Genomic DNA, 24,994 nt, shown 5'->3' on the forward strand with positions numbered 1-24,994 from the left:
GAGGACCTGTCATGGAGCACAGGTGCAGGAGGAGGAAGGTGAGGAGCTGTCATGGAGCAACGGTGTTGGATGGTGAGGAGCTGTCATGGAGCACAGGTGGAGGAGGAGGAAGGTGAGGAGCTGTCATGGAGCACAGGTCGAGGAGGAGGAAGGTGAGGAGCTGTCCTGGAGCACAGGTGCAGGAGGAGGAACGTGAGGAGCTGTCATGGAGCACAGGTGTAGAAGGAGGAAGGTGAGGAGCTGTCATGGAGCAACGGTGGAGGAAGGTGAGAAGTTGTCATGGAGCACAGGTGAAGGAGGAGGAAGGTGAGGAGCTGTCATGGAGCACAGGTGGAGGAGGAGGAAGGTGAGGAGCTGTCATGGAGCACAGGTGGAGGAGGAGGAAGGTGAGGAGCTGTCATGGAGCACAGGTGGAGGAGGAGGAAGGTGAGGAGCTGTCATGGAGCACAGGTGGAGGAGGAGGAAGGTGAGGAGCTGTCATGGAGCACAGGTGGAGGAGGAGGAAGGTGAGGAGCTGTCATGGAGCACAGGTGGAGGAGGAGGAAGGTGAGGAGCTGTCATGGAGCACAGGTGGAGGAGGAAGGTGAGGAGCTGTCATGGAGCACAGGTGGAGGAGGAGGAAGGTGAGGAGCTGTCATGGAGCACAGGTGGAGGAGGAAGGTGAGGAGCTGTCATGGAGCACAGGTGGAGGAGGAGGAAGGTGAGGAGCTGTCATGGAGCACAGGTGCAGGAGGAGGAAGGTGAGGAGCTGTCATGGAGCACAGGTGGAGGAGGAAGGTCGGTAGCTGTTGGCTCCTGGGGGGGGGGGGCTTTGTGTCTTAAACCGTGAGGGAGCCGGGGGTTGTCAGGAGCCCTGGGGGAGCACTAGGGGAGGACATGGGCCTCCCTGCTATCTCACCTCAGCCAGCTTGCTGTGGTCCTCGTTGTTTCCCAGCAGGACCGCGTCCACGCCCACGCAGCGCAGAGTCCTGGCCAGGCCGTGCAGCATGCTGTCACACACTACACGGAAAGCCCTGGCAGGGACTTTAGCAGCAGTTTCCTCTTCAGGGGACCCCAGGGCCTGCAAGAGGACCGCAGACCCAGAGCCTGAAACTGGGTGCAGGTGAGCCCTACCTCCTGGCTACCCACGGTGGCTAGCAACCCGACCGAATTCCACAGGGAGAGGCAGAAAGCAATTGTCAGCTAGGGCACATGGCACTCCATGGGGTCTGTGTACACTGGAGATGGAGGGGTTTGTGTGTACACTGGAGAGGGAGGGATCTGTGTACATTGGAGAAGGAGGGGTCTGTGTATACTGGAGAGGGAGGGGTCCATGTGTACACTGGAGAGGGAGGGATCTGTGTACACTGGAGAGGGAAGGGTCTGTGTATACTAGAGAGGGAGGGGTCTGTGTACACTGGAGAGGGAGGGGTCTGTGTACATTGGAGAGGGAGGGGTCTGTGTATACTGGAGAGGGAGGGGTCCATGTGTACACTGGAGAGGGAGGGGCCTGTGTGCACTGGAGAGGGAGGGATCTGTGTACACTGGAGAGGGAGGGGTCTGTGTATACTGGAGAGGGAGGGGTCTGTGTGTACACTGGAGAGGGAGGGGTCTGTGTGCACTGGAGAGGGAGGGGTCCGTGTGTGCACTGGAGAGGGAGGGATCTGTGTATACTGGAGAGGGAGGGGTCCGTGTGTACACTGGAGAGGGAGGGGTCTATGTACACTGGAGAGGGAGGGATCTGTGTACACTGGAGAGGGAGGGGTCTGTGTATACTGGAGAGGAAGGGGTCTGTGTATACTGGAGAGGGAGGGGTCTGTGTACACTGGAGAGGGAGGGGCCTGTGTGTACACTGGAGAGGGAGGGGTCTGTGTATACTAGAGAGGGAGGGGTCTGTGTATACTAGAGAGGGAGGGGTCTGTGTGTACTAGAGAGGGAGGGGTCTGTGTACACTGGAGAAGGAGGGGCCTGTGTGTACACTGGAGAGGGAGGGGTCTATGTATACACTGGAGAGGGGTGTGTGTGTACACTGGAGGGGTGTGGTATGTGTACAGTAGAGTCAGTCAGTGCTTGTGTGTGTGCTAGCTTCTGCCCCAGGCTACTCTGAGGGGTGTACCAGGCTTAGAAGCAGGGGAGGCTGGCTGCTTCTCATCTGTGCTGTTCCTCCCTGAGACAGGAGGAAGAAACCCTGTGCCTCTGCCCGATCCTGGAATCCTGACAAGGGGACCCTCAGGAAAATGCACAGGACCCTGGGCGTCATGCACTGCCCCACCCCTGGAGGTTTTCACACACCTGCCCCGGGGCTGCTGTGGCCTCTGGTGGGCTGGCGCCCGGGGGGCCCGGGGCTGCTGTGGCCTCTGGTGGGCTGGCACCCAGGGGGTTGTTGCCCAGGGCCCCTAGGATCTGGGAGTGGGTGGGGCCTCTGCAAAGAGCACCGTACACGTCCAGGAGGCAGTAGGCATCAGCAGCTGGTGGACAGAACCGGTCTACATTGTGGTCATGGAGAACGGGGACATAAGGGGTGCAGAGGGGAGGCCACCGCCCTCCCTGCCTCCCTTGGCACCTGCGTAGAGAAGCTGCGCCTCCCGGAGTGGCCGCTGGCCCCAGCTGGAGAGCTGCTCTGCCTTGTCCAGCGGCTTTCCCAGCAGCTGCTGCACCAGGAGGCTCAGGCCCCGTGGCTTCTTCACCTTGCCCACGGTGGGGCGTGCGGCCACATCCGCCTCGTGCATCTGCCAAACAGAGCCCTGGGAGTGAGGTGCGTGTCCCATGGGGAGAAGGGCCCTGCATCCTGCCTGCTGCAGAGCCCCCGGGGGTGAGCGACAGGGGTGTGGTCAGGGAATGCCCCCTGTGCTGGGCTCCAGCACGGCTGTGCAGGCTGCTGGGCTCACGAGAGTCTGGCCACTGGCTGCACTGACCTGCTTGTGCACCGGTTGCAGGTCCACAATGCCACGAATCTGTTTCTTCATGTTGGCCAGGGAGGGACAGACAGCACCCAGGCTCTGCAGGTCTGTGGCCATGCCATAACCTAGGGGAAGGGGCTTTCTGTGTGAGGGAGGCCTGAAGATGTGGCGAGGCGTGGCCCAGGAGCACCGGCCACGTCCACCTCGCACTCATGGGGGTACAGAGGGGAAGGCCTGGTGAGGGCGTCTGGGAGGGGTCACCCCGGGACTCCCCTTACCCAGCTTAGTGATGGAGGCATCTGAGAAGAGCTGGGAAATCGCTCGGGAGAAGGCCTGCTCCCCCTGCCCTCCTGGTGGTTGCAAGAGGGCCAGCACGTCGAGCAGGAACACGTCATCCTTGTCGGCCACCTGCACGAGTGATGCCTTTTGCCTGTCCATGGCGGTAAATGAAGGTATGAACTCCATGTCCACTCCAACCACTCGGCCAGGCTGCGGACAGAGAAAGGCGGCTAGGGCCGGCAGGGACCAGTTGCCTAGGAAGACACGGGACCTGGGCTCTGGTAGATACGCTCTGTGGGATCTGGGTGGCCTGCTGTCCAGGGCAGAGGGCCCAGCTTTGGGGCAGAGGAGAATGCCAGTAGGCATTCGAGTATCCACCCCACATTTCAGGGTCGGGCCCTAGAACAAGGAGACAGGCACGCGGAGGCTGGCGGGGTCGCCTGCAGCTGCCCGCACTCAGGCAGTTCCTATCTATGCTTTTGGACACAGCTGCTCTGTGGCACCCCGGGGCTGGGGGACAAGACCCAGAGGCCCAAGACCTGTCAGAAACTCAGTATCCCGAATCCTCCGCTCCACAGCTCCTGTGAGCCGCGTGTGCGAGGAGTCAGCTGGGAGCCCACCTGCAGCAGCCGGGCTTCGTGCAGGGCCAGAGCCTCCCTGGAGGCCAGGAGGTGGATGTGTTCCCTGGGGAGGCACAGCTGGTAGTATTTTTCCTTCGAATTCTCACGTGGCTCCACCAGTCTCCAATCCGCCTTGGCGATCCTGGGAGGAGCAGAGCTGTGGACTCCTGCCCCAGGCCTTGTGAGGGGAGAGGGAGGGGCCTGGTCTGCTCCCGGGGCTCCTTCTCCCTCCGGCTTGGCATGGCACCCCTGGCCTCTTCTCTGGGGCTGAGGGGAGCTCTCCACTGTTCTAGGCTCCGGGCATCCTCAGTCTGGGGCTCGCCCTGGCCTCAGGGCCCAGGACAGGTTGTGGGGCTTGTAGGATTGCTGCTCGAGGACAGGGGCTGTTTGAAGCTGGACCCCAGCAACAGTTGGGCTGCTCACCTCCCCTGCAGCTTGAGCTGGTGGACCCTCGCAGCTATGGCAGCAGGCAGCTGCTCCTCAGGCAAGGAGAGGTCCAGGGCACACTGGGAGGCCATGGCTGCGCTACAATGGGAGGTCAGCAGCCGGACCAGCCTTTCCTGCAGCCAAGGGCTCTGGCCCACCAGGTCCTGTGGGTGGAAGGAGGGAGGCTGGGGCAGGCTGTGCTGGTTTCCACAGTCCCTGTCCCCTTGCAGTGTCCTCCTGCCAGCCCTCGGGGTGGGGGGGCACTGCCACTTTCCAGCTCAGGGATAGCAGAGGGTTCTATGTGACCAGGTCCAACCTTGGGCCCCTTCCTCATCCCCCTCCCCTCCTCTCCTCTGGAACCCTCCCCCCCTCCCCTCTGGGCTCCTCCCCCTCCCGTCCTCTCCTCCAGGCCCCTCCTCCCCCTCCTCTGGAACCCTCCCCCCTCCCCTTGTCCCCTCTGGGCTCCTCCCCCTCCCCTGCCTCTCCCCTCCAGGCCCCTTCCCCCTCTCCTCCTCCCCTCTGGCCCTCTCCCACATCCCCCTCCCCTCCTCCCCTCCAGGCCTCTCCCCACCTTCCCTCCTCCCCTCTAGGCCCCTCCCCACCACCCTCCTCCACTGCTGTCTGGCTGGGAATCCTCCACCATCCCCTCCATCAGTTCTGTCCTACAGCAGCCCCATCCCTGCTTCCCCGCCCCCCACTTTGCCTCCTGGAAACCTTGCAGACTCTGTGCCTCATTTCTCCTGTGCCCAGGTGGACCATTAGGGAGAGACACAGGGGTGCACGTGGCACAGACAGATAGACAGACAGACAAAAGGGGTCAGCGCTCATGAGAAAGCCTTGTCCAGGCCAGCCTGTGTCCCCACCAGGGACAAGGCTCTGCCCCAGGCCCCCGAGACACCAGGGAAGGGTGGCACATGGGCCCTGTGGGATCCCTTGGTAAGGAGTCCTCGTGGAGGGGGCCACAGGCCAGCCTGAGGGAGGGAGCACCCAGCGCCCCCGCCTCGACATGCCCTGGGCCCTGCACGGCCGCCGGCCCACATGGCTGCAGTGCCCTGCAGCTCCAGCTCAGGCATCCGCTTCCCCCAGGCTGTGGGTTCCCACGTGGACCACAATGTGTGGAAACTCCTCCGGATTCTTCAGGATATCCGCTGCCCTTCCGGCCAGCTCGGCCTTGGCACCCTGAGGAGACTGGCCTTCCGGGCCTCACCACGGAGCGTGCCTTCCTCTCTGGTGACTCACCGCCCGCCCACCGCCCTGAGCAGCGCGGCACTGTCCCAGCTGAGTGCCAGGCCCTGCGCTGCTGGCCCGGCCCCGCCCCACTCCTGTGCAAGCCACCCAGGGCAGGTGTGCTGAGTGCAGTTTCAGGAGCTCTGGGTGTCTATGATTTTGTCACATGACCCCATTCTCTCCCTCTCTCCCTCCCTCTTTTGGCCAGTCTTGGGGCTTGAACTCGGGGCCTGAGCACTGTCCTTGGTCTTTCTCAAGGCTAGAGCTCTATCGCTTGAGCCACAGCACCACTTCTGGCCTTTTCTATGTAGTGGTACCGAGGAATCGAACCCAAAGCTTCCTGCATACCAGGCAGGCACTCTACCGCCAGGCCATGCCCCCAGCCAAAGAGTCCATTTTCCCAGGACCACATTCTTGTTCCTGAAACCATAGGAACTCCTGGGGCAGAGTAAGGAGCAGGAGCTCCCCGGGGAACACACCTGCTGTCAGATACACATGCGACAGACAGTCTGGGCACCACTAGTGGGGTGGACTCCACCCCCCAGGTCCATTCTCAGCCCCGAGAGAGGGAGCAGGAGCTGCGCGGGCCACGAGCACAGATCAGGCCAATGTCAACTCACCTGAACGTGGTCAGTCCAGTTCTCCCGTGACATGCTCTTCTGTAAAGGCAGAGGAGACTGTTTCCAGCCTGGCTTCCACGGGGTTGTGGAAGAGGCCACATAGTGGCCACCCTCACACTTAGCCCATGGTCGTAAGAGGCCAGCATGCGGAGTCTAGTGGTCCAGCTGTCCACCACGATGGGAGGCACTGGCCTTGCAGGGCCACCAGCTGAGGTGGGGTCGGGGGTCACGTCAGGTTGGGGGGGCACAGGGTTACAGGGTGAGGTGGGGTTGTGGGGGTCACGTCTGGTCTGGGGCACACAGGGTTACCGGCTGAGGTGGGGCTGTGGGGGTCACGTCTGGTCTGGGGCACACAGGGTTACCGGCTGAGGTGGGGCTGTGGGGGTCACGTCTGGTCTGGGGCACACAGGGTTACAGGGTGAGGAGGGGTTTTGGGGGTCACGTCTGGTCTGGGGCACACAGGGTTACAGGGTGAGGTGGGGTCGTGGGGGTCACGTCAGGTCTGGGGCACACAGGGTTACCGGCTGAGGTGGGGCTGTGGGGGTCATGTCTGGTCTGGGGCGCACAGGGTTACAGGGTGAGGAGGGGTTTTGGGGGTCACGTCTGGTCTGGGGCACACAGGGTTACAGGGTGAGGTGGGGTCGTGGGGGTCACGTCAGGTCTGGGGCACACAGGGTTACAACGGTGAGGGTGGGGGTCACATCTGGTCTGGGGCACACAGGGTTACAGGATGAGGGTGGGGGTCATGGGGGTCATGTCTGGTCTGGGGCACACGTCGCTATGGCTGGGGGAATGAAGCCTCTGCACATGCAGCTATGGCTGGTGGAGCCCCAGCGGAGGCAGGCAGGTGATCACCAGGGCCCCCTGGCCCTCCCTGCCCCTGCCCCTGCCCGGCCCCGTCCTCCCGCTCTCCACACACCTCCACAAATCGCGCCTGGCACAGCCACCGCAGAGCCGACAGCTGCTGCTGCTTCACCACATTGGGACACAGTGCTGAAAGAGTGAGCGGGGCTCAGCCTGGGCTCAGGACACAGGGTCAGGGGCAGGAGGGCCTGGGGGACTCTACTAACTTCTGCTATAGGCCTGGTTCCGCCCTGAGGCCTGGAGCTGTCGTCAGGCCAGTTCTGCAGGCCTGGCCCAGCACCTGGCTATGCCACTTGCTCGGGGCCTCCCAGGTGACCAGCAACCCCTCCTGAGGGCACGGTGCTCCTGGCCTCCTCTCCAGGGCAAGCCCTTCCTGGCAGTGTGGGGCCAGCTGTACACTTCCTGCCTCCTCGGACAGGACCAGCTCCTCAAGGCAGGAGCTGAATGCCCGGCGCAGCTGGCAGGGTGCAGCAAGGCCTGATGCACCGCTCAGCCTCCCGACGCCCCCAAGGGAAAGCACACGCGCACACACCACTCTTCCTTCCTGGGGTTGCAGGCCAGCTGTCCTGGCAGGCTGCCGGTCTACTGCTGGCAGTGACCTCACAGGAGCCTCTGCACCAGAGGCACCCTCAGGTCCCATCCTTGCTCCCAGGCCTGACGGGGTGGGGCCAGGGCTGGGAGGGAGGGAGGCCCTGGTCTGCACTTGGCAGGCAGGGTAGGAGTGCCTCAGGGGCTTTGCCCCCCTTTACTCCCCCCCCAGCCCCTGCCCCTGCCCCAGGGTCCAAGTTAACAATGCCTGGTGGCAACTTCCAGAAGGAGGAGGTAGGGGAGAGTGGCGGGAGGAGAGGGAGATGGCCACCCCACTGGGTGGCCCCAGCGTGGAAGGCAGAGGTGGGCAGGACCGGAAGCCTGGCTCCCCAGGGCAGGAGGCCCCCCATCAGGGAGTGGCAGATCCCCAGGTCCCTCAGGCCACTCACCAGGGTCCAGGTGGTACTGCCGCTGCAGACTCCGCAGCCTCCGGCACAGCACTCTGGAGCTCAGCGTCACGGCCGCCAGCTGCGGGTACTGCCTGGGGGGAGACAGCCTGCTCGTCCCTTGGATGTTTCCTTTCTAGGTGGCCCCAAATCGCCAGCTGGCATGCCCCCAGACACGGCCTGGCACTCACGCAGGGTGACTCTTCCTTCCCACAAGGTAACCATGTCAGTCTCTAGCAGAACCCACACATTCTGCACTCACAGCTCTGTCAACCATGAGGACACCACCCGCAGTTCTGCTGCCCGCAGGGCGGGGGCCTTACCTCCTGTTGCTCTCACCCAGGGCCCTCCTGCCTCCTCCCTCCTGCAGCAACACCCCAGAATCTACTCATGCCTCTCCTTGCCCCCTGCATTCTTCTACTTGCTAGGTTGTGGTAAAGTGAAGCCTCTAGAAGTATCCTGGATACAGTTCCTGGGATGTATTTGGGGGTGGCCCATGTCCAAGAAAGTTGATCCTTCCTCACATGGGACCGAGAACTCCGGAGCCTTCCGACGCCTGGGCGAAGGCCAGGCTGCTGCGCCAACGGGGCCAGCAGGGAGACCGGAGAGCCGCCGGAACTGCTCACCTCTGGCGTGAGGCTCTCAGAGGTTTGGGGTTCTTTTCTACCTCTGTGCACGCCTGCGTGTGGTTTCCTTCCATCCGGGTTCCATCTGCTCCCTCTGCCCTCTTGTCCTTCTACCAGGCTCTGGAGCCTGTCTGTAACCTCCTGTGATCTCCATTTCTGTTCTCTCTCCATTCTTTCTGGGGCTCCCATTATTTGGATGCTGGGTCTTCTTTGTTGGAATCCTTTCTTCCTTCCTTTCTTTTTCTTTTTGTTTTGTCTGTCATGGGGCTTGAACATGGGTGCCTGGGCACTGTCTCTCAGTTTTTCTGCTTAAGGCTGCGTTCTACCACTTTGAGCCACAGCACCATTTCTGGTTTTTGAGTGGGTAGCTGGGATAGATTCTCACAGACTTTTTTCTGCCCAGGCTGGCTTCAAATCATGGTTCTCAGAGCTCAGCCTCCTGAGTAGTTAGGAGTACTTCCAGGCATGAGACACTGGTACCAATCTGGATTTCTAATTTTTAAAAACATCTTTCTCATTTGTTACTTTTTTTCCCTTTTGCCAGTCCTGGGCTTGAACTCAGGGCCTGGGCACTGTCTTTGGGTTTTCTCAAGGCTAGAGCTCTACCACTTGAGCCACAGCACCACTTCTGGCTTTTTCCTATGTATGTGGTACTGAGGAATCGAACCTGGGTCTTCATGCATGCTAGGCAAGCACTCTACCGCTAGGCCAAACTCCTGGCCCCTGTTACTTCCTTCTTTTGTAACAGTTTTTGGGAAATACTTTCAAGTCAATCTTCTAAGTCTTTATAAAGCCTTTTTCTTAATAATATTTTTAAAATTACAATGCCCCAGAATCTGATACTTTAATGGGGCTTGAACCCAGGGCTTGGGTGTTGTCCTTGAGTTTTTATGCTCAAGGCTACCACTTTACGACTTGAGCTACAGTCCAAGTTGTGGCATTTTACTGCTAAATTGGAGATAAGAGTCTCCCAGAAGCTGGGCGAGGTGGCTCGCACGTAGCTATTCAGGAGGCTGAGATCTGAGGATCTCAGTCAAAAGCCAGCCCGGACACTGAAGTCCATGAGACTCTTACCTCCAATCAACCACTCGATAACCGGAAGTGGGGCTGTGGCTCCAGGCATAGGGCGGTAGCCTGGAGCTGAAGAGCCCAGGGACAGCACCCAGGCCCAGAGTTCAAACCCCATGACTGACCAAAACAAAACAAAAGAGGAGTCTCCTGGCCTTTCTGCTAGAGCTGGCTCTCAACAGTGATCCTTATTCAGATCACTCTGCCACTTGAGCCACAGCACCATTTCTGGCATTTTCTATGCACCTGGTACCAAGGAATCAAACCCAGGTCTTGGTGCATGCTAGACAAGCACTCTACCACGAAGCCACGCTCCCTCCCCATTTTTTGCTTTCCTTCTTTTTTTTTTTTTTTGCCAGTCCTGGGGCTTGAACTCAGGACCTTAGAATGTCTCTGAGCTTCTTTTGCTCAAGGCCAGCTAGCCATACACAGCTCCACTTCCAGCTTTTCCTGTGTATGCAATCAAACTTGAGGCTTTGTGCATGCTAGGCAAGCACGCCACCACGAGGCCACACTCCTGGCCCCATGTGTTTCTTTCTTCTTGGCCAAACCCTAGTTTGAATGGTCTGCGTTAGCATGTACAAGGCTGGCCTACAGCTGGCAGCTCAGTTCCAGAGAGGGACTGTGGTAGCCGGGTGGCCTCAGCAGACAGCCAGTACCTGGCTTGGGCTCTGGAGAGCAGTCTGTGTCCCCTGCTGGCAAATCTGCCAGCTTCCTGAAGCGGGTCTCACCAGCAAACTGGTTTCCGTGGGACTGCTGGTTCTGGAGGTGGCATCCCCAAGCTTGCATGCCAGCAGCATGGCAGAACCTCCCAGTGCTGTGGCTTCTTGGGATTCTGCTCTGCCCCACGCCTGGTCTCCAAATGTGAGTTAGTTCTCTCTGGAGTGGCTGCTGTGAGGTGAGGCCCCACACACCGTGTCTCCTGTGCAGCCACCAGCGCCCCACCAGAAGCCGTGGAGCCTCCCAAAGGGCGAGCTAAGAAAACCCATTCCTTCCGATTCTCCAGCTTCAACTATACTGGGACAACCAAGAGGAATGGACAGCACAGAAATCCAAATCACCACCAGTGGTGTGGTTTACTTACTAATTCCAACGGCGTATCTATAGATTTCCCTCCTCGCTAACAAATCCTTTTGCACCGAATTTGATGCTTGATGCTTTTTCCCCTGTTTCCGTGTACCGGCTTGGACCCTCAGGACATCTGAAATGTCCTTGTCCTGTTCCCAGATTCAGAGCACAAGCACTTCATGTTTCACCACCAACGTGATGCTTCTAGAGTAACAGGGCCGAACTGAGTCTATGCCTGGAACAACCAAGAACCAGACAAACCGGGTGGCTTTCAGGCACGGGAGAGCAGGGGGCGCATGCTGTGGACAGGTGGAGGAGGCCCCTCTGAGCCCATCCTCCCAGCTGGATGAGCTGCGGTATGGGGTGGGGTGGGGGTTACCACATCTCCTGGGGTGAATGTCAGGACAGAGGGCCAGGGACAGACACGCTCTGCAGAGGGTTCCTTTGAGAATTCGCTGGCGTACATGCGTGGGAAGGAACTTCCTAAGTCCAGAGAGGAGACATGCAAGAAGACCCAGCAGAGTGCTGGGCAGAGTGCTGGGCAGAGTGCTGGGCAGAGTGCTGGGCAGAGTGCTGGCAGGGCAGATGCCCACAACCCAGAACTAACGTGACCTCATCGTCTGCAGTTGCCAGTGACAGTGGTAGGCATGTGCTTGCCTCAGAAACCAGGCTCTAGGTCTGTGATTCAACACCCTTCTGCCCTGATCAAATAAAGCTTAACGGCAGACCAGGAAAACCAAGCAGCTTCCCAGTAACGCACACACACAGGAACCAAGCTGGAGAAAACAAAAACAGTCAAGCACTCTAGAGGTCAAACCACCACACACGCTCTTTCATATGAAGTCACCATGAATGCAAAAGGAAGAGGAAGACCAACCTGTGAGAAATAACCTAGAAAGGAAGCACAGGTAGACAAGAGAAAAACACTGGCATGAGAGGGGACATCACTACCGATGCCGCAGATAAGAAAGGGACGGCCAGGTCAGAGTGGTGGCACACACCTGCCATCCCAGCCCTCAGGAGGCAGGCACAGGAGCATTGAGAGTTCAGGTCGGCCTGGGCTAGAGTGAGACTCTGTCTCAACAAGCAAACAGACAAACAAATAGAAAGGGAATACTGTGAGTAACTTCAAGTCAGCGAATTTGACCATTTAGATTCAATAGGTAGATCCCTTGAAAGATAAGCAACCAAAGTTTACTCAAAAATACTGGTATCCCGAACAGCCCTACATGAAAGGAACTGAACTTGTAAATGAATTTTTTTGCCAGTCCGGGTGCTTGAACTCAAGGCCTGGGCACTGTCCTTGGGCTTTCACAAGACTAGAACTCTACCACCTGAGCCATAGCACCACTTCCTGCTTTTTCAGTATATGTGGTACTGAGGAATCAAATCCAGGGCTTCATGCATGCTGGAAAGCCCTCTACCACTAGGCCAAATTCTTGGTCCAATTAAATTTGTGGTTCTTTTTTCTTTTCTTTCTTTCTTTCTTTTTTTTTTTTTTGGTTAGTCATAGAGTCTGAATTCTGGGCCTGCATGCTGTCCCTGAGCTCTTCAGTTCAAGGCTACTACCCTACCTCCTTGAGCCACAACACCACTTTGGGGTTTCTAGTGGTTAATTGGAGATAAGAGTCTCATCTCATAGACTTTAGTACCCTGGCTGGCTTTGAACCTTAGATCTCAGGCTCCTGAGTAGCTAGGATTACAGGTGTGAGCCACTGCGCCCAGCCCCAATTAAATATTTTTGTAATCAGAATTGTACCAACTTTATATACACATTAAAACAACAATAACAAACAAACAACTCGGCGCCTAGGTGCTATTCCTAAGAATTCTTGCTCATAGCTAGCACACGACCACTTCAAACTTTCTTAGTAGCTAATTGGAGCGGGTAGCCCAGGCTGGCTTTGAACTGCAATCCTTAGTTCTCAGTTTCCTGAGTAGGTAGGATTCTAGGTGTAAGCCACCAGCACTCAGCCACACACAATATCTTTAAGAAAAATGAAAACTGAGGACATCAGCTTTCTGTCACCGTGACAAATATCTGAAAAACAAATCAACAAACAACAAGATAAAAAGAGGAGAGATTGGGGTGTGGTGGTGACTAAAACACCAGTTCATGCCTATAATCCTAGCTACTCAGGAAGCTGAGCTCTGAAGACCATAGGTCTCAGTTAGCCCAGATAGGAAACTCCATAGAACTCTTATCTCCGGTTAACCAACGAAAAGCTGGAAGCCGAGAACTGTGGCTTAAGTGGTAGGGTGCCCTACTTGAACAACAACAAACAAAAAAGCTTAAGGACATTGTCTAAGTCCTGAGTTCAAGCCCTAGTACTGGCACTAAATAAATTCTGAAATATAAAACTTCTAGAAGCAAGCACATAGAAAGATATTTATGCATTTGATTCTCAGCTACAGCGTTGAACACATAATTCATAAAAATTCTTAAATACTGACAAAATGGACTTCAATAAAATAAGAAGCTTTGCTCTTTGAAAGATGCTGTTAAAAAAGCCAAAAGATGTGCTCATAAAACAGGGCCAGGAGTTTGGCCTAGTGGTAGAGTGCTTGCCTAGCATGCATGAAGACCCAGCTTCGATTCCTCGGTACCACATACATAGAAAAAAGCTGGAAGTGGTGCTGAGGCTCAAGTGGTAGAGCTCTAGCCTTGAGAAAGTCTAAGGACAGTGCTCAGGCCCTGAGCTCAAGCCCAGGACTGGCAATATATACACACCGACTAACTTCTTAGTGGTAGAGCGCTTGCCTGCTAGCACTCTAACCCTAGGCCCTGGACGAAGCCCTGCACAAAGCCCTGGGTACCACATCCCTTGGTACCATATACACAGAAAAAGCCAGAAGTGGCGCTGTGGCTCAAGTAGCAAAGCGCTAACCTTGAGCAGAAAGTGTCCAAGGACAGTGCCCACACCCTGAGTCAAGCCCCGGGACTGGAAAAAGCAAACACAAAAACAAACCAGATGTTAAAGTGCTTGCCTAGCATGCACGAAGACCCAGGTTCGATTCCTCCGTACCACATACATAGACAAAAGCCGGAAATGGCGCTGAGGCTCAAGTGGTAGAGCTCTAGCCTTGAGAAAACCCAAGGACAGCGCTCAGGCCCTGAGCTCAAGCCCAAGACTGGCAAAAAACAAAAACAAAAACAAAAAAAAACCACCAGATGAACAACTTCTACCTAATTTTTCTTTTTTCTGGTAGTTGGTGGGCTTGAACTCTGGGCCTGGGCGCTGTCCCTGAGCTCTTCAGCTCAAGGCTACTGCCCTGTCCCTTGAGCCACAGCACCACTTCCCCTTTTCTGGTGGTTAATTGGAGATAAGAGTCGCATAGACTTTTGTGCCCGGGATGGCTTTGAACCACGATCCTCAGATCTCAGCCCCCGGAATGGCTAGGGTTACAGGCAGGAGCCACCAGTGCCCCCCCCCCGCTTTATTGTTGCTCAAGACTAACACTCTACCACTTGAGCCACGGCGCCACTTCTTGTAGTAGTTTACTAGAGATCGTCTCAGACTCTCCTGCCTGGGCTGGCTTTGAACTGTGATCCTCGGTTCTCAGCCTCCAGAGTAGCTAGGATTCCATGGGTTTTGGCAAGAGCCTCCGGGGAGCCCCATCCTGGATCCCCAGAAGGCCATTCAGCACTCGGCGCCAGGCCTCTGTGGGACTGGGGCAACCCTGACCACACCTCCGTGGGACGTACCTGGCCAGCGCACGGATGTCAAAGCCAGGCTGGCACCAGGAGTCCATGAGGACCAGCAGCCTCCTCTGCAGGTCTGGGAAGTCGGCCACATAGTTCTTCACAAGGTCCAGTCTGTCCTGGAGCAGCAATGGAACGCTCATCTGTGAGAGACAGCGTGTGCTCAGGCCCAGAGCGGGGCCCTGATCGCACGCACACACGCACGCACACACACACGCATGCACGCATGCACACACGCACGTGCACGCACGCACACAGGCCTCGGCCACTCACACGACCAAGGCTAGAGGTCTCCAGAGGCTCAGTGGTCACCTTCTGTGCTGCCTGCGTTGGGCAGAGGCAGGATGGGCCAGCACGCCTGGCAGGTTTCCTTGGTAGCCAAATCATAATTAGGGCCACACTATCCACTTGGTAAGAACCAAGCTTAGATAAAAGCCCTGCCATAGCCCCCTGCAGAAGAGCCCTCTCCCCTCCCTCACCCACCATCACACACACCCGACCACGCAGAGCCCAGAGCCACGGAGGGGTGGCGCTCTCACCCGGCACCCAGGCACGGGCACAGCACCCCAGTGTGCACGCAGCCCCTCCGGGGCACAGTGGGCTCCTGCAGTGGGGGTGAGCCATGCAACGTCCTTGTGGGGCCCAGCTGGGCTGCAGGCACGGTGGCCTCAGGGACTAGGCCATCCACCTGGGATCCCCAGGAGACAAGGTCTCCTCTGCTGGCCTGTTAGGGTGCAGAGATGGGGCTGCCAGTCCCGGGAGGTGGGAGACCTGAACCCAGAATCGTGCCTGGTTGAGGCCTGTGGTGGACTCTGATCACGGTGCTGAAGGCACATGGCTGCGGGCGGCCCTGACCCCTGACCCCTGACCCGGGACTCCATGGAGGAAACTCTACCTGGCTCCACCAAGCCCCGTTTCTGGCAACCTGGGCTGTATGCAAATGAGCTCAAGCAGTGTGCAAGAGAAAGACATTTATTTACCTTTTCAATATCCAGTTCTGGCTGCAGCTTCAACCTCGTGCCCAGCACCATTGCCTGGCAACACAAAGGGAGCTATGCCACATGCCCAGGGTAGGGCCACGGGTGGCAGGGAGGGGCGGGGAGGGGCACCCCCTTCACCACCACAGGCACAGGTCCCACAGATGGGGACCTCCTACACAGCTGTGCTGCTCCGGGAGCCTCAGAGCCCCTGCTCAGACCCGGCCACCCTGGAGGGACCAAGTGGGGGTGGAGTCACCCTTCCTCCTGTGGTCAGGGCAGGCCAGAGGCCCCAGCCCCTGACCTGTGCACCTGTTCTGGTCCCATATCCCTCAGGCACATCCCCAGAGAGGACCTCAGGGATCTCACACCTGGAGGCCTGAGGGGTGGGGGTGAGAGGAGGCCACACTTTTTCTGGAAGCCTGAGGTTCCTCTGAGCACCTTCCACGTGACAGGAGACCTGCAGCTCAAAGGTGCCCCAAGTTCAGCCATGGGGGACAAGCAGAGGACAGACAGACAGGAGGACATGAGGGGTCTCCAGGCTCTACAGAGCCTTGAGGTGACAGCCCCGCCTGGACAGCCTTAGGATGGGAAAGGCAGCGCAACTCACAAACCTTCCCACCCCTGGGCAGAGCAAATGCCGGGGCCTGACGGCCTGCACGTACCACAGCCCGAGCTGCTATTAATAATTTCTATATATTGTGCTCCCATTATGAGCAAAAATAACTGGCGGGAGCGGCCCCCAGAGCAGCGGTGCCCCGCCCCAACCCGGGCAGCTCACAGAGGCCTAAAATAGCGGCCTGGGAAAGGCCTGGAGGCGTCCAGCCCCGAGGGCAGAGCAAGGACGGTGAGGCCTTCCCTCTGGCTGGCCAGGCGCCTCCAGTCTGGCCTGGATCCATGGGGCTGGGTCTCACCAGGCCCTGACTGGCACAGGGCATGGGGGGCGGGGTCTCCAGGGCGTGGGAAGGGGGCACAGGGCACGAGGGGTTCTCAGGGCACGGGAGGGCATGCTGGGCAGGGGGAGGACACACGGAGCTAGGGACGAAGGCGTAGCACCCAGAGAGGGCTGCGCTGAGTGTGGGGAAGAGGTGCAGGGTGAGGAGGGGATTGCAGGCACAGGGCTTGCGGAGGACATACCGGGGTGGGGACACAGGCAGTGTCACAGGAAGGCTCAGAGCCAGAGGAAGTCAGAGTGCCTGCCGGCACCTTGCACACCGCGGGCCTTCCTTACCTAGGAGGGGCCCTAGGCACACAGCTCAGACCCCACCTGTCAAGTGGGCATCGTGGGAGCACAGGCCAACCGATGGAGGGCAGACTCGGTGCACCCAGGCTGCCCTCTTGTGGCCTGGGCGATGTGTGTGGGGGGAGGGTCCAGTCTGCCTGGGCCGAGTCCTCTGAGCACATTCTGGAGGTCAAGTCAAGGGGGAGCCTGCCCAGTCCCACTCCAGCACAGCCCGGTGACGAGGCTGGCCTGGGCCCGTGCGGCCATGGAAACACCTCCTCTGGGATCCCCACTCAGAGCTTCAAGCCGGGGCCACTGTGGTCTGGACCCACACAGGGTGGGTCCCGACCACCTGCAGGTGAGAGCACACCTCCTGGGTGCACGGGCCCCAGGCAGCCCAGGGTCTCGGTCACCTGCCTGCCTGGCAACGCGTGACCGTTCCACACCCACTCCAGGGAGCAGGGGCAATGGAACGTGGGGTGTGCTGTGAGGGCGGCAGCGCGCTCCTGGCACCAGCCTGCTTTCCTTCCTCCTGCCGCCCCGGGTGGCAGGCATCGACCAGGAAGGGCCCCGGACAGTGCAGACAGCAGGCAGGCAGTGCTCGGCAAACGTGGTCAGGTAGGCAGAGGAGTGGGCCTTTCCCGGGGAAAAACGCAAGCCAGCTCAGCGGGTCTGGGGCAGTGGCCTTCTGGAACAATGTCCCACGATTTCCCTGGGGCCCCTATGAAAAGGACAGGAGAGCCTGGGCAGGTGCCCGGGCTGGCCAAAGGCCCGGTCTCCATGGCCAAGGACCTCGAAGCCTGTATAGCCTTCACCTCTAAATGGGCCTGGAGCCAAGGGCTTTTTTTTTTTTTTCTTTTTTAAGCAAAGCTATCTTTTTACCTTGATAAGCTGTTTAAAAAATGTAAATAAAATAACTCAGCAGACAAAAGCAGGCATTCACCCTGCCCTGAGCCAGCGCTGCCCTCCACATGAAATATCGCAGCACATTGAGTCGTGAGCCCCGGCTAATCCGGGCGGACAGGCCTGAATGCGGCCCTTTGGAGCGGGCGCAGTGGTGGCAGTGGAGCATGCACCGCCTGCCGGGCGGCCCCGCTCGGGGACAATGGCTTTTCTTCGCTGAAGGGGTCTGTGTGGAACAAGAGCCTCCTTTGTGTCGGGATGCCCGCCTCTGCGTGTGAGGGAGGCACATTCACCAGCCCAGACACGCTTTGAAAGGCCGGAGTGTAACAGAAGACGCCGGGAACGCCAGCCGTCCTTCTGCCCGCCTGCACTTCCCCAGGCACGGCCTCCATTCAGCCGCACACCACGGGAGCGAGCCCCGAATCCCAGCCACCTCGTTCCTCAGGGCCCCTCAGCAGCCGTGGATGAAGGGCAGACAGGTGTGAGAGGCAAAGGGGCCCCGGCTGGCAAGGCCCAGTGCTGCCCACTTCAGAGGGCCAGGCCGGGAGTCGGGAGCCCCTGGCTCTGACCCCTGCACCCCACAGCAGGGGCAGGGCTCCCCCTGCTGTGCTCTTCCTCACGCCTGGCAGCAGCAGGCTGGAGGTGAGGCCTGGGATGGCGGGCTCAGCGCACACGGCAGGCCCACCCCAGCGGCCACCGCCCTGCGGAGCCTGCAGACCTCACGCTGTGCAGGAGCTGCACAGCTCCCCCTGCAGCGGCAGTGGTGGCTCAGGCTTCCCGTACCTTGCTGGCCACACTGACCAGAACAGGGTCAGCTCAGAGCGCCTAGCTAGGCCTGAGCCTGGGATGTCAGGTTTAGTTTTTCCTTAGAACCTTCTAGCTCGCAGAGCTAGTGGAGACTCGGAGTCCCCACCCCCCCCTTTTTTCCCCAGTCAGTCATGGGGCTTGAATTTGGGCTCTGGATGCTGAACCTGAGCTATTTTGCTCAAGGCTTGTGCTCTACCTCCCCTATATCATCATTATCTTCTTCTTCTTCCTCTTCCTCCTCTTCCTCCTCCTTGTTCTTCGCCAGGCTTAGGCCTTGAGCTCAGGACCTGAGCACTGTCCTTGGGCTTTCTCAAGGCTACAGCTCTACCACTTGAGCCACAGCACCACTTCTGGTTTGCTGGTGGTTCACTGGAAATTAGAATTGTCATAGCCTTTCTTTCCCAGGCTGGCTTTGAACTATGATCTTCACAGCTCAGCCTCTGAGCAGCTAGGATTCTAGGTGTGAGCCACCAGCACCCAGCTTCAGAGTCCATTTTGATTCCAAAAGCTGTACCTATTCTCTCCCGCAGCCTCTCCGCTGCCAGACTCTGCTCTTCCAGAGGCTGCTTCTGGCCTCGGTACCACACCTAAGACAAGGAATCTGATGCCTACCAGCGGGCTCCACGGACAGGGCAGCTCCCACCCTCTGCCTCTACATTTATCCTGTGTCCCCCGAGTGCCCGCCCTGAGTCTAGGCTTTTGCTGCAGAGGCAGGCCTGGGGCATGGAACCTTTGTTTTGCATCCTCCTCTTAGGCCTTTGCTGAACATTTCTAGCTATGGAGTTCACTGCCAAAACTCAGACCAAGACCAGCACCTGGCATAAAGCAAGCACAAAGCGTAAACAGCCCAATTAATGAAATAACAATGTGGCAAAGAAGCAGAGGAGGGGTTGGTCAGACTACCTTAGTGGTTCCTGCTGAAATCTGACTGTGTTGGTGGGCACACAGTGGGGTTGTTAGACTGCCAGGCCCCAGTGTGTGCAGGACAGAGGCGGTGAAGGCCGGGCAGGCAGGCCGGGCTGTGCCCTGAGCTCTCAACTCAAGCAGTGTAGAGGGCTTCTGGGACCCAGATGCCTGGCACATACTGAACCCTGAGCATCCCACCAGGCCCTGGGCCCCTCCATACCAGCTCCAGCCCCCTGAGTCCCAGCCGAGGAAGGGCCTCCCTGGATCCCCGTCCCTCGGGAGGAGGGCACGGAGAGTCACTCACTTCTTGGAACCGGCCCTCCTGGTGGAGGTGGTGAACACGGGCCAGGAGGAAGCTCCTGTCTGCGTCGTGCAGCTGGAAGAGGCTGGCCAGCGGCTCTGCCAGCTTAGGAGAGCTTTTGGTGAGGACATGGAGTGCACGGGCCTGCAGCTGTGCAACCCTCAGGCTTTCCTGGAAAGGAGACCCCGGCTCAGCGGAGTGTGCCTAGCACAGAGGCTGGCACTGGCTCGGAGCTGGGCCGGGCCCCAGAAGTCACAGCCTGTGCTCACAGGCAGAGAGCAGTGGCACACAATGGAGGAAGCCCAGGCTCACGGGCAGCGTCTTGGCCAAGAACCTTCAGGCCTTACCCACTCCAGTTCGGCAAGAAGCCTGCACGCCGGGCCCGGGCTCACCTGGGCTGGCCTTGGGAGTGGCTGGGCCTGCAGCCAGCGCTGCAGCTCACAGGTGACCCAGGCCTTCAGGACGCAGCCCCTCTTCTGGCCGCCCTGACGGTCCTCCAGGATGTCTAGCAGTCTGGCCAGCGGGTCGTCCAGGGCAGCAAACCCCCGCCAGGCTTCCTCTTGGAGCTAGAGACACAAAATCTCACCATCATGTTCTCTCCTGCTCCAAGCACCCTGATAAGCCTTCCCCACCGACAGAGATTTCCAAAACGAAGGGGATCAGAGGAGAGGGTAACTCGTTATTCAGCTGCCTCCTCCACTCCTGTGACTTTTCAGGCTGCAGAGACTGTTCTGCTTCACTGCACCGCAAGGCCCTGGGCCTGGCCTTGGCCACGCTAACGAGCAGCAGAGCAGCAACAGGCGAGCAGAGGAAAAGGAATGAGAACCACACAGAATGTCTCGTGCTGGCAGCTCATTCCGAGTGGCAGATGGGGGAACCAAGTCCTTGTGCTGTGCTCTGCTTTATAAATGTTTCACCCGGATTTAAGAACCAGGCGCACGCCTTTTTTTTCCAGTTGTGAGGCTTGAACTGGGGCCTGGGCACTGTCCTTGGATACATTTTTCTCAAGGCTAGTGCTCTGCCACTTGAGTCATAGCACCACTTCCAGCTTTTCCTGTGTATGTGGTTCCAGGGACTCGAACCCAGGGCTTTGTGCATGCTCGGCCAGCAGGCCACCACTAGGCCATGCTCCCGATCCAGGCCCACACTGCTCATCCTGGCTACTCAAGAGGCTGGCATCAGACTGACCAGGGTGTGAGGTCAATGTAGACAGAGGTGTCAGTCACCTCGGCCCACAGCCGGCCAGGCAGCAGGCACTGGGAGGACTGCGGTCCAGGCCAGCTGGGAAGGGAAGTCCTGAGGCCCCCTCTCAATGGGAGGAGCGGGTGTCATGGCATCTCCACTCGAGCTATGGGGGGAAGCCTACAACGGGCAGGCCACAGTCCACCTTGAAGAAAGGCTCAGCAGCAAAGCGCCAAGACGAGCAAGGCTGCATTCACACTCCAGCACCACAAAAACAAAGGTCACAGCCACAACAAACCCCAGCCAGGGTTTAAAGCAAGCTGTTACCAACGTAGGCTGCACACTGTGGACACTGACAGCCCAGTATTTGCTCGAGCCAGGCCAGCACCCCTTGTGCCATTTCTGAGGTGGAGCGGTAGGAGCTGCAGCGTGGACACCAGCTCAGGTTCGTGCTTGGGAAACACGCAGGCGCAGAGCCACCTGAAGGGCTGGCACAGGGAGAATCGCTGGTGCTCAGGTGATGGATGGACAGCGCCAGGGGCTCACACCTGTAACCCAGCCTACTTAGGAGGCTGAGATCTAAGGACTGCAGTTCGAAGCCAGCCCTGGCAAAGTCCATGAGACTTTTAACCCAATAAACTACTCAGAAAAAGAAAAAGTGGTGCTGTGACTAGAGCTCTAGCCTCGAGCACAGAGAGGCTGTGGGCGGAGTGGGAGCCTGGAGCACCCAGAGGCTCAGGGACAGAGTCAAGCCCTAGGACTGACAAACAACACCAAAGAACGTAGCAAAGGGACATTTAAGAAATGGCAGATTTGGAGAAAAGATCAAACCCACCCACAATTAGCACAGATGAGAATTCAGAACTAAAGGCACTGAGACCTTAGTTAACAAAATAACAGAAAAATCCCCCAACTTCGAGGAGGAGAATCTTCCCCTCTGGTAGAGACAGACAGAAATTCTAGCAGCCAGGACCAGAGAAGAAATTCTCCTAGACAAACTGTGGAAATTCCAGACTCAAAAAGAAAAGAATTAATTTTAAAGGCAGCAAAAATCAAAGAGGATACTAGAGGGAAGCACATTATCTGAAAAAACAAAGTCAAGGAAGCACAGTAATGAACAAAAATCACTAGAGGACTAGGTTAGTATAACAAGAAGAGGAAAACAACGAAAGGGCAGCAGATATCATATTTCGTCATAGTAACTCTAGGCATCAGTGACTCAATCCACAAATGAAGGTCAGAGCAGAGTCTGGATCAAAAAGAAAACTAACAAACAAACAGTTGTGGTCTCAGCAGGGGCTCACGTCTATAATCCTGGTTAGTCAGGAGGCTGTGGTCTAAGAATCACGGTTCAAAGCCAGCCCAGGCAGCAAAGTCTGTGAGACTCTTATCTCCCATTTACCACCAAAAACCTGGAAGTGGCGCTGTGGCTCAAGTGGTAGAGCTAGCTTGAGCTGAAGAGCTCAGGGACAGCGCCCAGGCACAGAGTTCAAGTCCCATGACCCACCAAAAAAAAAAAAAAAAAAAAATGTGGTCTCCACGAAAAAAAAAATCTCATGTTCAAAGATAAACACACAATGGGCCGGGAGTTTGGCCTAGTGGTAGAGTGCTTGCCTAGCATGCACGAAGACCCGGGTTCGATTCCTCGGTACCACATACATGGAAAAAGCTGGAAGTGGTGCTGTGGCTCAAGTGGTAGAGCTCTAGCCTTGAGAAAACCCAAGGACAATGCTCAGGCCCTGAGCTCAAGCCCAGGACTGGCAGGAGAGAGAGCGAGGGAGAGAGAGAGAGAAGAGTGAGAGAGAGAGAGAGAGAGAGAGAGAGAGGAGAGAGAGAGAGGGAGACAGAGGGAGACAGAGGGAGAGAGAGGGAGAGAGAGGGAGAGGGAGAGAGAGCGAAAGGGAGAGGGAGAGAGAGAAAGAGGAGAGAGGGAGAGAGAAAGAGAGAGAGAAACACAGAAAAAAAGATCCCTCATGCAAATGCATCCTACAAGAGGGTGAGTGGACATACTGTTTTCTAATCAAATAAATGTCACATTAAAAGCAATGAAACAAGGGCCAGGAGTTTGGCCCTAGTGGTTAAAGTGCTTGCCTGGCATGCACGAAGGCACGGGTTCGATTCCTCGGTACCACATACATAGCAAAAAGCCGGAAGTGGTGCTGAGGCTCAAGTGGTAGAGTCCTAGCCTTGAGAAAGTCCAAGGACAGTGCTCAAGCCCTGAGTTCAAGCCCAGGACTGGCAAAAAAAAAAAAAAAAAGCAATGAAACAAAAAAGATCATTGCATTTAATAAAGAGAATGACCCACTAAATGGAAATTACAGTTGTCAATATGTAAGCACAAAACAGTGAAGCATCTAAATGCATTAAACGAACACTCCTGGACTTACAAAGCCTGAAAGACCCTCCCCCAGTCCACCCTATAGCAGTGGGAAGCTTTAACACCCACTGTCACCAAGGACAGGTCAGCCAGAAAAAGGACCAGCCTCTGAATGAAATGACATCATAACCCAAACAGACGTCACGGACAGGTACAGAGCATTCCACGGACAGCCACACAGGCTCCAGGGAGCCTGCTCCAAACAGACCCATCTATGGACAGTCTGAGCAAGGACAAAAGGACTGAGACCACTCCGCGTGTCCTATCAGATCACAGTGGAATTAAACTAGATCTCAGCAGCAAAAGATACTTCAGAAAACATTCCAACACATGCAGGCTGAACAACACACTGCTAAACAAACAGGTGAGCCACTAAAGAAACAAAGGAAGGAATCAGAAAGTTTCTACAGTTCAAGAAAACAAACACACAGCATAGCAGAACCTCTGGCATACAGCAAAAGCTGTGTTTGGAGGGAAGTTCATAGCTCTAAGTGCACACACAAAGAAAACAGAAACAGTTGGAGTAAATAACCTCATGATGCAACTAAAACTTCTAGAAAGCCAGGAATAAGCCAAACCCAAACTACTGGATAGAGGGAGATAGTAAAGATTAGGAGGAGACACGGAATTGGACATGAAAAGTAAGTATACATAAATAAGTAAAACAAAAAGCTAGTTCTCTGAAAAAATTAATACAATTGACAGATCATTATTACACTGATTAGAGAAAGGAGAGACAGAGGAGGGAAGGAGAGGGGAGGGGAGGGGAGGGGAGGGGAGAGGAGAGGAGAGGAGAGCCGGGCACGGTGGCTCACGCCTGTCATCCTAGCTACTTAGGAGGCTGAGATTTGAGGACCAAGGTTCAAAGCCAGCCAGGCACAAAAGGTCCACCAGAGACTCTTATTTCCAATTAACCTCTAGAAAACGGGAAGTGGGGCTTGGCTCAAGGGGTAGGGCGGTAGCCCTGAGGTGAGAGCTCAGGGACAGCGCCCAGGCCCAGGAGTAGGGCGGTAGCCTTGAGCGGTAGCCTTGAGCTGAAGAGCTCAGGGACAGCGCCCAGGCCAAGTTCAAGCCCCTGTGACCAACAAAAATAATAATAAAAAAACAATAACTAATAAAAACATATAATACAATCAAGTCTGTTTTATCCTAGAGATGTAAGACCAGTGTAATATACATAAATCAACAAATGTAATACCCCACATAAACAGAGCTAAAAGCAAGAATCACATGATCATCCTAATTAATACAGAAAAGGTTTTGGGCAAAATCCAGCATCCATTCATGTTAAAAGCACTGTGGAGGCTGGGCGAGGTGGCTCACACCCGTCATCCTAGCTGTTCAGGAGGCTGAGAGCTGAGGATCTCAGTTCAAGGCCAGCCAGGGCAGCAAAGTCTGAGACTCTTATCTCCAGTTAACCACCAAAAAGCCAGAGGTGGAGCTGTGTCTCGGAGTCCCAGCGCTAACCCAGGTGAAAAAGCTCAGGGACAGCCCCCGGGCCCTGAGTTCAAGCCCCACAACTGACCCCCCCCCAAAAAATGAAACATTGCTCTTCCCTAGAGCGTAGCCATACTACTGCAGGGCCTCTACCCAGAGCAGCAGAAGCCAGGATGCCGTAAAGACACTTGCTCGTCCATGTTTATCGCTGCATTACTCACAATCGCTCAGATGTCCTATAATAGACGAGTGAATCAAGAAGGTACACGGTGGACTTTTAAACATCCATTAGAAAGAGTAAGATGATGTCATTTGCAGGGAAACGGATGAGCCTAGAACAAATCACGCTGAGGTAAGCCAAGCTCAGAGAGACAAATGGTGCATACCTTCTCTCAAGGGCAGGTGACATGGACCCCTCAGGCCAACTACCAGAATGAGGACCCAAGGTGATCACACAGCTGGCAGAGCAGAGACTCCACCAAGTGCAGTGACTCCAGAAACCCACCACAAAAATCTACGAACACAACC

At 56.8% G+C, this 24,994-nt stretch overlaps 1 protein-coding gene across 2 annotated transcripts in view; it reads right to left on the bottom strand.

The window, feature by feature from the left end:
• Exd3 (exonuclease 3'-5' domain containing 3) overlaps nucleotides 1–24,994 on the bottom strand; it is a 135,643-nt gene that overhangs the window by 86,581 nt on the left and 24,068 nt on the right. The window contains exons 4-17 of one of the 2 annotated variants that reach the window (XM_090331034.1): nucleotides 19,863–20,036; nucleotides 19,474–19,641; nucleotides 15,335–15,388; nucleotides 14,358–14,497; nucleotides 7,893–7,984; nucleotides 6,971–7,044; nucleotides 6,052–6,090; nucleotides 4,202–4,368; nucleotides 3,779–3,920; nucleotides 3,158–3,368; nucleotides 2,895–3,004; nucleotides 2,543–2,708; nucleotides 2,272–2,465; nucleotides 899–1,060 (exon numbers count right to left, since the gene is read on the bottom strand). In XM_090331034.1, coding sequence (XP_090187160.1) covers nucleotides 899–1,060; nucleotides 2,272–2,465; nucleotides 2,543–2,708; nucleotides 2,895–3,004; nucleotides 3,158–3,368; nucleotides 3,779–3,920; nucleotides 4,202–4,368; nucleotides 6,052–6,090; nucleotides 6,971–7,044; nucleotides 7,893–7,984; nucleotides 14,358–14,497; nucleotides 15,335–15,388; nucleotides 19,474–19,641; nucleotides 19,863–20,036 — 1,893 coding nt within the window. The remainder of the gene's footprint in view (nucleotides 1–898; nucleotides 1,061–2,271; nucleotides 2,466–2,542; nucleotides 2,709–2,894; nucleotides 3,005–3,157; nucleotides 3,369–3,778; nucleotides 3,921–4,201; nucleotides 4,369–6,051; nucleotides 6,091–6,970; nucleotides 7,045–7,892; nucleotides 7,985–14,357; nucleotides 14,498–15,334; nucleotides 15,389–19,473; nucleotides 19,642–19,862; nucleotides 20,037–24,994) is intronic. The other variant, XM_090331035.1, reaches the window with a different exon arrangement.

The sequence above is a fragment of the Megascapheus bottae genome, chromosome 3, assembly GCF_031878675.1.
Source record: "Megascapheus bottae isolate mThoBot1 chromosome 3, mThoBot2.hap1, whole genome shotgun sequence".
NCBI lineage: Eukaryota > Metazoa > Chordata > Mammalia > Rodentia > Geomyidae > Megascapheus > Megascapheus bottae.